Source organism: Lepidochelys kempii, chromosome 3 (genome assembly GCF_965140285.1).
Source record: "Lepidochelys kempii isolate rLepKem1 chromosome 3, rLepKem1.hap1, whole genome shotgun sequence".
Taxonomy (NCBI): Eukaryota; Metazoa; Chordata; order Testudines; family Cheloniidae; genus Lepidochelys; species Lepidochelys kempii.
Window position 1 is genome coordinate 133,014,740 of NC_136382.1, and position 13,199 is coordinate 133,027,938.

At 39.9% G+C, this 13,199-nt stretch overlaps 1 protein-coding gene across 7 annotated transcripts in view; it reads left to right on the plus strand.

Moving 5' to 3' along the window:
* DISC1 (DISC1 scaffold protein) overlaps positions 1 to 13,199 on the plus strand; it is a 383,371-nt gene that overhangs the window by 363,754 nt on the left and 6,418 nt on the right. For 3 of the 7 annotated variants that reach the window (XR_012158151.1, XR_012158148.1, XR_012158149.1), the window contains one exon: positions 3,090 to 3,134. Coding sequence is in view for 3 of the 7 variants with exons in the window: in XM_073338073.2 (XP_073194174.1) it covers positions 3,090 to 3,206 (117 nt within the window). In the remaining 4 variants the exon portion in view is untranslated. Of the gene's footprint in view, positions 1 to 3,089; positions 3,207 to 13,199 lie in introns of those variants that run through there. The other 4 variants (XM_073338073.2, XM_073338071.2, XM_073338072.2 and 1 more) reach the window with 2 other exon arrangements.

The following is a 13,199-nucleotide window of genomic DNA, read 5'->3' on the forward strand; positions in this document are numbered from 1 at the left end:
GGAAATCTCATGGTTTTTGGCAGCGTGAGTCTGATCTATAATCTAATATACTAATAGCCCTTAATTAAAACAATGTACTGTAGTCTGATCCAGCCAAAGTACTCAATATAGTGATATTATGGAACTAGAGCCTGGTTTTTGTTTACATGTCACTTTAAAACAGCACTTCTTCATGTTCTGGACTGTGGTCATTTATTTTAAGTGCACAGTCCACAGTGATAGCTTGATTTGGAAAACTTCATTCATATGTTTTATCCATCAAAGCAAATCTGCACGTAAGAGCTTTCAAATCCTAGTTAAAAGCTTTTCTTGCTAAATCAAGTGCTTGTATTTTATAGTACCGAGCAAAACATCACTGCACCAACCTCCACCCCGCCCTTCCGCCGCCACACACTCACACAACATTGACACATTTGAAACGATGGCTGTATGGAGATCTAATTTTCTTATGACTGGTGAACTTCTTTAGAAAAAATTGGCATTCAAAGATGGAACTTTCACTAGGTAATCATAATTTTTAGATGACTATCAATGATTTACTGACTCTTCTCTTTCTAGCATTAGAGATACCAAAGTTTATTTAGGTTTCAGAGTAGCAGCCGTGTTAGTCTGTATTCGCAAAAAGAAAAGGAGGACTTGTGGCATCTTAGAGACTAACAGATTTATTTGAGCATAAGCTTTCGTGAGCTACAGCTCACTTCATCGGATGCATTCAGTGGAAAATACAGTGGGGAGATTTATATACACAGAGAACATGAAACAGTGGGTGTTACCATACACACTGTAAAGAGAAAAGGAGTACTTGCGGCACCTTAGAGACTAACCAATTTATTTGAGCATAAGCTTTCGTGAGTTATAGCTCAAAGAGAGTGATCACTTAAGGTGAGCTATTACCAGCAGGAGAGTGGGGGGGTGGGGAGCTTTTTGTAGTGATAATCAAGGTGGGCCATTTCCAGCAGTTGACAAGAACGTCTGAGGAACAGTGGGGGATAAACATGGGGAAATAGTTTTACTTTGTGTAATGACCCATCCACTCCCAGTCTCTATTCAAGCCTAAGTTAATTGTATCCAGTTTGCAAATTAATTCCAATTCAGCAGTCTCTCCTTGGAGCCTGTTTATTTAGAATACTACAATCTTTTCTTGTATGCCTCTCACAGAGCTATTCTCTAATAGCCTTCCAGTTGTGTAAATTGCTCAGGTTATCCCTCTCCCTAAAAAACATACAAGAGCTTGCTGGTGTACTGAATAACAATTTACCAGCTAGATGGATGACTCATTTTCTTTACCCCGTTCTAAAACAAGGACATTTACAGTCAATATAGAGAGAGGCCGCCTTCTCCCCACCTGCCTTTGAATTTAAAAGCAATGGGCCAAATTAATCACTGGTGTAAATTCACTGTTACACCATGGATGACTATGTCAATGCTCCAAAGATCCACAGAACCAGTACAGTTGGGAATCAGAATACTTCACACTGGATAGCACATCCCAGCGAAGAACATACATGCTTCTTAAGAGAAGCCCTGCCTACCTTGGTGAGCCAGGCAGTGAAGCTATTTGGTCACCCCAGCTTGTCTCAGTTGCTCCCTGCCCCAGCCCACCCACTCGGCTGTATTTTTCCTCAAAGAAGACATTTCTGGTTTAACTTATTATTTTAGTGAATGCTTGGGTTTCTGAATATGCCCCAGAATCCTTTGCCCTGGTTTAAAGGAAGCATCAGAGCAGCTGGCATTTTGGATTCTGAGGCTCATATAAGACTCAGGACACTAGCTGCATGTGTAAAATTAACATCACCTGTTTGGATGAATTTGTAGGGGATGCAGCAAGAGAAGAATAGTTCAGGCTGACCTGTTAGTGATTGACCATGGTTGTCGAAATACTGTGGTCATGGAAATTCAGATCTGGTACCTAATCACCCATTTACATATACCTGGCTTTCCCTGAGTCTGGCCATATCACCCAGTGTAGATGCAGGTGTAGATTAAAATAGCAAAATTGCCTTTTTCGTGTCTCACTATTACAATTAATTTTAGAACTTTTTTTCCCCAAAATAATCATTTGCCAATTTGCCATTCACCTAACGAGGAATGACACTGCAAGGAAATATTCAAATGAAAATATCTATAGTGAATATTCTAAACCTGGTTAATTGCAAAATTTGTAAGTAGAAGTAGTACTACACATTTTAAAATGTACTGTGATGGAAATAAAAATTGTGGGAAACGACTAGTTTTTTAAACTTATATTTTCTTGCTTTCCTTTGTAATGCAATAGCAGAATACTGTTAGTCTAAACCAACAAAATTAAAGTTATTATATTAGATAAATTCATGTTCAGTGTTCTTAAGGTGAAAACATTAAATAATGGCACATATGTCAAACCCGCCCAAAATTCTGAATTATTCAAGCAAAGTCTCTCAACACTTTAGCCAGATTTTTGTCTTTTCAAAAAAAATTAGCAAATTTAGTGCTTGAAAGAGATGTCAACATTTATAGCCTTCAGGTAAAATTTTGAAAAATACCAGTGACTTAGGAACCCAAGTCATGTTTTCAAAAGCAACTTAGGCACTTAGAAAGTCTCATTGAAAGTCACTGGACCTAAATGTCTAAGTCACTTTTGAAAAATAGGACTTTGATGGTTTTGAAAATTGTACCCCTAGAGACTATAGTCTGTTTAACCATAGAACATGAACAGCGTGGGCCATGCAAGATTCCCCTTCACTGAAGGGCTGGGACCACTTTGGGGAGTGAGAGGGCAGTTCAATCTCAGTGACCATTTAATTCCCTGCTGAGTATGACAATTATCATGACTTATTTTGCTGCTTGGGGATGGATTGAGACCACAGGTCATTTAATTTCACATAGGTCACCAAATCATCATACGATAACAGCTTTCAGTCAGTATAAATGGGAGCATGGTTTGAACGAGTGACCTAGCAATGCAAGGCACAGCATCCTGTTACCAGTTCCCTGAACCATCCAGTCTTACTGTTTTTAAAATATTTATTTTATCCTTAATTTGCCATGAATTTGAACTGTACTAATGGAATAAATAGCAATCACATTTTCTTTTCTTTTTCAACTCCTAGGACTTCCACGTATTTTCTGCAGAACTTGGTGAAAAATGTGAAGCAATAAGTGAGAAACTGATGCAATTAGAAGATCAACTCCAAGCAGCAGTCTGCAACTTGGATGACAATTTTATTCATATCCTTTTGCTACACAGATTAACTGTTTATCTCCCAGCTTCATGTAAAGCACTAGTTTATTTTAGCATGATCTGGATATGTTAAGTAAGGTGGAAATGAGTGAATCTAACTAATGTGGACATTTTTGGTCTACTAAAACATTCCCTGAGTGCTCATTCACTATGGGTCTGATCCAATTTGTGATGAAGTCAATGACAAGACTTCTGTTGACTTAAATAGGAGTGAGATAAGCCCTATAAATTTAATCTTAGATGTAACAGTCATCTGCTTATCTCTATCAATCTAATCTCTGAGTTTTATAATGAACACATCACTGGTGGTGTGTAGGGCACTAAGTAGTATGCCTGTAACAGCCGCCACAAATCTGCATTTTTAAACACAATCGATTTAGTTAAATTACATGTGAGTTCATCTGCAGTCAGAACTGATTACAGATCTCTAATCTGGCTATTGTTCCTTTCGAAATATTCAGTCGTTGTATCATGTGGCATCTACCATGCGATTTACTCTGCTTACAGTGCTGTACAGTGAAAATAGCCATAAGAGAGTTGGGTAGTTGATTCTTTTTCAGCTGAAAGCCCTTTGATAAAATACAGAAAGAACCAAAAGGCTGCTTACACCACCAAGCAGCTGGGTAAAGGTTGCTTAACCTTTACAGAGCCACCTGCCATACCTATATATGTAGAAATTTTCCAACTTTAAAAGTACAGACTATTTTTTCACCTCTGTTGTCTAATCCTCTTATTGTGTTTATAGAAATAAATTACTTCCACCAAAGGCAATGATTCTACTGAGAATGGAAATTAGCCTTCAGAAAGTGTAAATGTAAAAAGCATAAGAACAGATTGGTTGGACTGGGGTCTTGGGTTAGTATTTATTCTTTGTAAACTCTGAAGAGCTTACAGTCTAAGCTATACAAGCCAAAGACATGATGAGCCATGGAACTCTAGCTCAAGTAAGAGAAGATGGGAGGAGGATTTGGGTGGCGAAGAAGGTAGCAAACTTTCCTGGAGCAAGGAGCAGAAGGAGGGCTTGCTGGAGGTCAGGGAGTTTGCGATTGTTCTTCGCACAGGAGCAATGTGATAGAAATGAATAGCCATGAGTGCAAGAAGAACAATGAAGGGAGCAGTAAGGAAAGAGGTTCAGGAATAGCATACAAAATGAGATCCAATATACAGATGGGGCCAAGATTATGTAACGCTGTGAAGACTAGGACATGAAACTTGAATACAGATTGAATCCCTTTCATGGGCTTTCTCAGAGGGCAGCAATTTTGTTGGAGTGGCAGGAGAGAAGAATGATTTTAGAAGCACTAGATGGATTTGATTGGAGAGAAAAGATGGGAGAGGTGGGAAGGTCTAGAGAAGAAGTTTAAAACAGACAAGATAATGATGCACAAGAACTGGACAGGGTTTTCAGGGAATAGGGAAGAATGAAAAGAGGATGGCTATATTACAGAGAAAAAGGGGGCATGCTTAGTAGAGACAAGTATATGAGGAAAAGTGGAAAGATACCACTGTGATTGTAAATCTGGGAGACAAAGTGTCATGGTTACAGGAAGAACTGCACCTTGGACCTTTTTTAGTCCCTCCCTCTCAACTGCACCTGTTAGGTAACAGGGCTGGCTTCCTGCACTTCACTCCAGGTAGAACCACGCAATCCAACCACTCTGGGACTGGGTCACTGGGTTGCAGCTTTCCTGGTTCCCAGCCAGGTTAATGACATAGGCTGAACTGCGTTTGGAACCTGTAAGCCCTTTCACTCTGGGAACCTGCGACCAGGGAGTTGATTAAAGCAACTCAAAACAGGGTCTTCAAAACAAAGTATTATTCATTTGTTTCCCCAGAGGTACAAAAGCACATAAAGCAAAAGGTAAAAACAATAAACAAGCTAGACACATTGCTCTGACCTACACCTTCATCGTTCCTCACCAGCTTTTGGAGGTTCCTGTCAGCACAGCTAATTCCCCTCTCTGGCTAGGAAAAATAGATGGTCTCTGTGTACCCCTTAGCCTATCAGCTTTCATTGATTCTCCCTGGGCAGCCTCACCTCTCTCACCTAACCCTCCTCCCTTTTCTAGGCCTATGCTCCAGTAATGGCTTTGGGTTTCCCTTTGGTTTTTCTCTCATCAGCCTTGGCCAAACAGCAATGTCACTAGGGTTGGGACAGAGGCATCACCTCTTCATGGCTATAAGCCTGGCTACTGTGTTTTACTGTTGGGTGGGATGTTCCTTATCTAGTCTATTATTTTACTGTCCCTGCTTGGTTCTTTTAACAATGCCTTTTGATCTAACTCCAACTCCATCATAAATGAGGAGAGTCATGCACCATATTCATAAAAACTAATACAGGTTGTTTCTCAGTTTGTAGCACACAAATTCTTAATCGTGTTTTCAGTGCAGATAGAGAAGAGACAGAGTGGAGAAGTATTGAAAGGAAAGATGAAAAAGTTCCATTTTGGAGAGTTTGTAATGGTAGCTGGACACACAAGAGGAGGTGTTAGAAAGACACCTAGAGATGAGGAACTGAACAGAAGGCATGCAGTTATAAGAAACAGAGATTTGAGAATCATCCTCATCAAGGCTGTAGTTGAAACCATAAGAGCAGACAAGATCATGAAGGAAAGACAGTGTAGAGGCTAAGGATAAAATCTTAAGGGACACTAACAGATGGAAGGAAAGAGGAAGATGATTCACTTTATTTGAGATACTGCATTGTTTTATAGACCTGGAGAGCCATTACCAACCTTGCCAAAGCTTAAAATTATAGAATAAGCCTGATATTCATTAAAAGTGCATAATATTTTTACTGTTTAAAATTCCTATGAGAAACAGAATGATTCAACCAATGTAATTAGCTATTTTGCAGTAATTTGTCATCACTTAGAATCCCTCACTGCTCTAAATGTTTGTCTTATTTTTACAGGATGATAATTAACTTGTGTTCAGCACAGACCAATTTATAATGTGTTTATGAGGCATTTGTATAGTATAATCGATTGACCTTAATCCTGTTTGAGATCTCTTTGCAATGCTATATACATACACCCATTTAACTCCCCTATAATAAGCGGCAGGAGGTTCTAACTTTACACCTTATAGCTCATTCTTAACTGAGCCCAGTGTGTTTAATAGGTAGAAGAGCACTGGGAGACAGGAGTCTTCTATTCCCAGCTCTGCCACAGACTTGCTGAATTTTCTTTTGGAAGTCACTTTACATCTATATTTAAGTTAACCCAACTATGAAATGGGTCTGACAATAGTTACCTACCTTACAGGTTTGTTGTGAGGTTTCATACATTTTTGTTTGAAAAGAACTTTTTGATTTTTGAATGACAGACACTACAGAAGCACATAATATTAGTATTATTTTTAGAAAGGCAGTATATGCTTCTATTTAGTTTAAATTCCAAATGTAAAAGTTAATTAAAAATCATTTTGAACTTTGAACAGACTTGTGGGTCAGTCTCATTTAGAAACACAATTAAATTTTCTCCCTGATTAGCTTTCAGTGCCGCACATTTCCTTCCCCACCTTACCCATGTTTTAATAGACAATACCTTTAACCTAATACTTTCAGTTTTTTCAATAGCAATTTTCATTATTCATAAGATTGATCTTAACATGATCATGCACCTTGCAGTTAGCAATAGGATACATACAAGGTTCATAGGTAGTGTAATTAGCAGTAGTGAAGAAAGACAATTTAATGGTGTTTGTTACATGCACTATATATGAGGTGAATATTTGGTTTCTAAGTCCAGGTACTGAAGATCACAACATAAATCTGGAGATTTGGAAGTCATGGGTTTGCGTCAAGACTTGGCTCTTTGATATCAGTGATTACATAAGTGAAGTTAAATCCTGTAATAATGAATGGATAACATGTATATCATGTCCTGTGGGAAGGATGCTGTTATGGCTTCTAGGAGGTGGAACGAATCAGAAAACTTATTTAAAGTTTGTTGAATATCTCAAGTGATTGCTAGCAGCATAGAGAGAGTCTTTAAACTCTAGATTACGAACTAAAATCCACTAAAGGTCAATGTAACCAAAAGTTATCAAGTTGTCCCTTGTGGTCACTATGTTTTATTTAAAAGGGATGAAAAAAATCCAATCTTTAAACCATTATTCAGAGTCAATCTGTTGGCTGTTAAATGGCCTATGAAATAATCGTGGTCTCATTCCTGGTATTCCTGTGTTACAAAACTAAGCACCACAATTGGCACCAGTTACTATTGTCAACAGGGAGGTTAAGGATGGATCTGAGGATTAATTATGTGATATTTTCACAGCATTTTATTTATTTGGCTTCAGTGAAAACACTTATCTGAAATGGTAAGTGCTTATGTGTTCTTTATTGAAAATACTTTTTAAGATATAAAACTATGTAAGGGATTCTCAGGGTTCCCTCCCCACTCTGAACTCTAGGGTACAGACGTGGGGACCCGCATGAAAGACCCCCTAAGCTTATTTCTACCAGCTTAGGTTAAAAACTCCCCAAGGCACAAATTCTTCCTTGTACCTTGGATTAGGTAACGCTGCCATCATCAAGTGGTTTAGACAAACTCAGGGAAAGGACCACTTGGAGTCCCTACTCCCTCCTAATATCCCCCCAAAACCCCGCACCCCCTTTCGTGGAGAGGCTTGAGAATAAACAAGATGAGCACAGACAAACCGTTTTTTAGTACACACCAAAAAAACCCCAATCAGATTCTAAAAGAAACAGAACTTTATTAGAAAGAAAAAAGGTAAAAGAAGCACCCCTGTAAAATTAGAATGGAAGATAATCTTACAGGGCAATCAGATTCAAAAACACAGAGGATTTTCCTCTGGGCAAAACTTTAAAGTTACAAAAAAGAAAACCAGCAATACACCTTCCTCTCAGCACAGAAAAAATCACAAGCCAAAAAATATAAATAAATAAACTAACGCATTCCCTTGCTAGTACTTACTAATTCTAATGGAGTTGGATTGCTTGCTTCCTTGATCTGTGTCCGGCAAGCACACAGAACAGACAGACCAAAACCTTCCCCCTGCCCCCCAGATTTGAAAGTATCTTGTCCCCTTATTGGTCCTTTTGGTCAGGTGCCAGCCAGGTTAGCTGAGCTTCTTAACTCTTTACAGGTAAAAGGATTTTGTGCCTCTGGCCAGGAGGGATTTTATAGCACTGTATACAGGAAGGTGGTTACCCTTCCCTTTATATTTATGACAGGGATAGATGTAATTTATTTGTAAAACGTGATATAGAACTTAATGAGTACAGTAAAAACTTCCCAGCAAAACTCTTGATTGGTAAAAGAAAGGAAAGCCATGAATATACTGAGAAGAAAAAAAGTATATATGGCTGAAATTTGCTGTGAAGGTGTATGGATGTAAATGAGGGCAGAATTGATCCCAGTATCTTTTTAATGAAAAGGACTATAAACGTCCTGCAGCTGTCAAGAAATTCTGCCAATATTTAGTATACATCATGGCTTTGATTAATAATTAAATCTGTATTAGAGGAAATAATTCCCAAGTGCCAATGTTTTTCATTATACATTTAGATGGCACGTAACGCTCGAATCAGCCATGCTGTTACTAGTAATTGCAGGTGTGACATGAATAAGGGAGAAGGCGATATTTCTTGGTGTTGAATATTTACACAGAGCCTCTTGGGATTCTCATTTGATATTGAAGTTTCTCACTGCAAATATTAAACAGTACCTTTGAATAAAAAAGCATCAAACAAACAAAATAAAAAAATCTCATCTGTAGCACTCTGACTGTCTGACATGTTTGCTGAATTATATGTAGCATAACCAAATACAACCACAAAACAGTCAACTATAGTTAATCAGTGGCAAGTGTATGAAAACAGTCTGCATCATTAATTGGAAAAAACCAAAGAAGGAGAGGTGACTCATTGCTGGTGTCTGCAGGGCTGATGAGAGGTGTTACTTCACTGACAGTAAAGGCCTAGAATTTCCAGTAAAATTAAATGGCTCCTATATTGCAATTTCACAGTCATTTTTGTTCTTAATTAGCAGTTATGGTTTGATAGACAATTTGAGTGCATGTAATAGTTCCTTCTAGAGAAAATGCTTTTGTTGAGAAAAAACTGGGTTGGGCTATCTTATGTTAAATGCACAAAATCCCCTTCCCCTCCCTTTTAAAAACCCAAATATTAAGTAACAATTTTGAAGTTGTAATAGCATGTTTAAATGTTGATTAGAGACACATAGGTCCTAGCCTCTTTACTACACCATGTATTTGGTGCAGACATGGGGCTTGATTCTGGTCTCCTGTACATCAGTGTAAATTGGGGTAATTCTGCTTAGTGGATTTACACCAGTGTAAAAATGATGCCAGAGCAGAATCAAGCCCATGTCTGCACCAAATATGTGGTGAAGTAAATATTTAGTTTTTTACCATACCTTAGTCAGGAGTCACCATCTGGATGAACCTTTAAGAAATTAATGTAATGCATTACTGCAGGAAATCTCAAGACAGTAGTGTGGTGTTTGACCCCCCTCGGCCATCCCCACAAACTCCAGCACCACCTTCATTTTTTATTACAGAATTGCAGGACCCACCATGACACTTGTCATGCACGTAACAGTGGGTTTTGCAGCATCTCCATTATGCCTTATAGTTCCATCTCCTTATACTTCCATGGATGGCTCTCTTCCACACTCTATGTTGGCAAATAAAGTAAGGGGAATCACAGATTAAATAAGGTCTAGTTTTCAGCTTGAATCCCTGACACTCAGGATGGCAGTGACCAGCCCTCATACATTTTTGGGAGGGGTGCAGAAGGGAACACCACTCTTAGGCTTTGGCCAATTCAAAACTTGATTTTGACAGACACCAAAGAAAGCATCTGCAGTGCTCCTTTCATCACAGGAAGGGTTGCTTTCATCCTACAAGGGAAAAGGAAGAAAAGGGTGATATAGAAAGGCTGGAGATGGGCTTGGAGAACTCCTTGCCTCACTCCAGCCCCAGGAGAACAGTGACACAAACAGAGAAATCAGGTAATTGGAAGCAAAGGCATCCCTAGCTCGCTGCTCCTTCAATAGGTAACTTGTTTGCATGGTGGGAATCACAACACATACAGTATAAGACACAACATTATGTACTAATCTCAGACCACTGCAGTACTTAGGGCCACTGTAAACAGGCAGAATGGTTTGCTAGGTAGAACAGGAAAAACCAACCAAACAACCCACAGACTTCTGTCTGGCCATTTGTATTCCTCCTGTACCTGTTTCCCCCACGTGTTCAGAGTGCACTACTTACAGCAAAATAATATTACATTATGAGAGATCCAAACCAGGAAATCCCAGTCCAAGCCATCACCTCAGCCCACAGCTCCAATGCCTTCTGTCACCCAGCAACCTACTCTTAAAGAGTTTCCGGTCCTCCTCCCTGGGTTCTCTGGTTTGTAGCATCCAGCCCTTCGTCTTCTGCCCTTGAGCACTTTGTGCCAGGGGAGGAAGAAGCTTAATTGGGTTAATCCTGTTTTCTAGCAGCAAACTAGTAGTAGCCCTGCACCCTGTCAGAGACATGTATTGAGCTTGACCCCCCCATGCAGAACTCCATTTGTTACCAAAAGAGACTCTACATACTGCTTGAAAGCGATATATGGCCCTTTGCCTCAGTATTTCAGCCTTAACTTTACAGTTACTAGTGTGCTTTGGTTTGTCATATTGTGAATGTGGTGACCTTCCTGAGACTACTAGAATTTATTTCAAGCATCAACCAGTCATATCTCTTGCTCCTCCAGCAAACAGCTGCTTTTATTTATATTTTTTCTTTTCTTTCTGCCTCGTAGATATCATATTCAGTGGTAGTGAAGCATATAATTTTTTCTTCCATTCTTTTCTACCTAAAAACCTTTTGTAATCATTTAGCATATTCCAAACAACAGCATGTAGTTCCAGGCTGCATATCAAAGATAATTAAATCTCAGGGGTTTCTTGGTGTTCATAAACTGCATGAGCTATGCTTTTACCAGTTCTGAGTTCAGCAGAACTTTATGATTAAATTGCATCTTGGTATTCAATCTGCAGGGCCGGCCTTGGACTCACCGGGGCCTAGGGCAGAAACTAAGGAGTGGGCCCCCACCCTGCCTCCCTTACCTGCTCACACATTAGATTTCTGCAACATTTCTGAAGCTGAAGCACAACCCCTGCCATGCGGGGCCCCCTATAGTCCTGGGCAGTTAGCCTGCTTGCTACCCTCTAATGCTGGCCCTGTCAGTCTGAGACCACTTATTACACAATAACAGTATTTCCCTGCCTCACAGAGGTGGCGTGAGGCTTAATTCACTAGTGCTTGTAAAATGCTTTGAGATCATTGGATGGGAAAAGTATATAGAAATGCATATTATTGTTGTTATTTATATAAAGTCATAGATTGATTCTGTCTAGATTAATAAAGCTGCCCCAAAATTAAGGGAAATGTACCCTCTACCCAAAATTCCCCCCCCCATAGTAAAGTGTAAAGAGTGAAACATCACAGTAAATTAATGTAAATTACATAAAAGATGAAGTTTTGAGGAAGCTATAATAGAATCAAAAGCTGCCAAAAGGCTTTTCAAACTGGTGTTCATGCCTGCCACAGGAGTGATTTGCATAACTTTCCCATGATTCTCCATAGTCACATTTTTCAAAAGAGAGAGAGCTTGCTTTTTACAGTCGCATAACCTAAGGGTGCCTTGTTTTGACATTGCATTGGCATTGTAGTTGGGTAAAACAACATTTCATAATGGATGAACTCTAAGAAGGCCAAAAGCAGTATAGCATTTCCTTTCTGTGTATTAAGTTTTGAAAAAAGTACGGTTTTCGTTCCAGCTCCAGTTTTTTTCCCATTTACACTGAACTAGAACTCAGGGTCTCACGAATACCCTGTGATGCTTTACTGTTGTAAACTAAGATTTACTCTTCTCTATTATCAGTTGAATCTGTGTTAGCATTTTTGGGCCCCGATACTGCAACCTGACCTGTGCAGGAAGATCACGGAGTACATTAAGAAGGGGGGAAAGAAGTCAAGAAATTGTCCAAGAAAATTAGACAATTGGCTTGTTCTTCTTCCTGGGATAGCAGTTCCTCTAACTCATCACCAGAAGGCTCCAGAGCTAAAAGCTCTGGTTTCGAGGTTTTCAGACATAGAAAGAATAAGCATAATAAAAGATGAGATTCCAGCGTAATGTGTCCGGGTAGGCCTCTATGGCTAAACGCTTCACATGCAATCAGAGGAACAGAGACATTGGCAGAAAAGGGGGCTCAAAACTCCCTGGACTAACCAGACACTGCTTATGCTGTGATCAACCATGCTACAACTTCCAAACCAACCAAACCCTGCTCATAGGGCAGGTCGGTCATGCCACATCTGCTAGACTAACACAACTCTGCTCACTATGCTCGACCATGCCTCATACAGCCGACTGTAGAGGACTGAGAGGGAGAGCAGCGCACACATGGAGGAACAAGCAGGCAGTAAGGGGCCTCTTGGCTCACCACTTATATCTGACTGACTAACTCTGCCTGCTCTAACAAGGGGGTGGTAACCCTTCTGGAAGCCTTTCTTGTTCACCCTAGGATTCAGTGAGGCAACACGGCTGTGCTCTTCTGTAGTACCGTCTGGCTTATTAAGAGATGCAGTCAGACAAAGACCGGCACTAAGCAGCTGTTAGGTAGCTATGCCTGGCTCACTAAGAGTATGTCTACACTGGGGGGGAAAAACACAACAAACCACGCCATGGCAGAGAGTCTTAAAGCCTGGGTCAACTGACTTGGGCCCACACGACAGGGCTAAGAATAGCAGTGTAGACGTTCCCACTTAAACTGAAGCCCGGGCTCTGAAACCTGGTGAGGGGGGAGGGTCTCAAAGCCCTGACAGCAGCCTGAGTGGGAACATCAACACTGTTGTTTTTAGCCCCGTGAACCTGAGTCAGTTGACCCATACTCTGAAACTCTCTGCCATAGGGTTTGATTTGTTTGTTTGG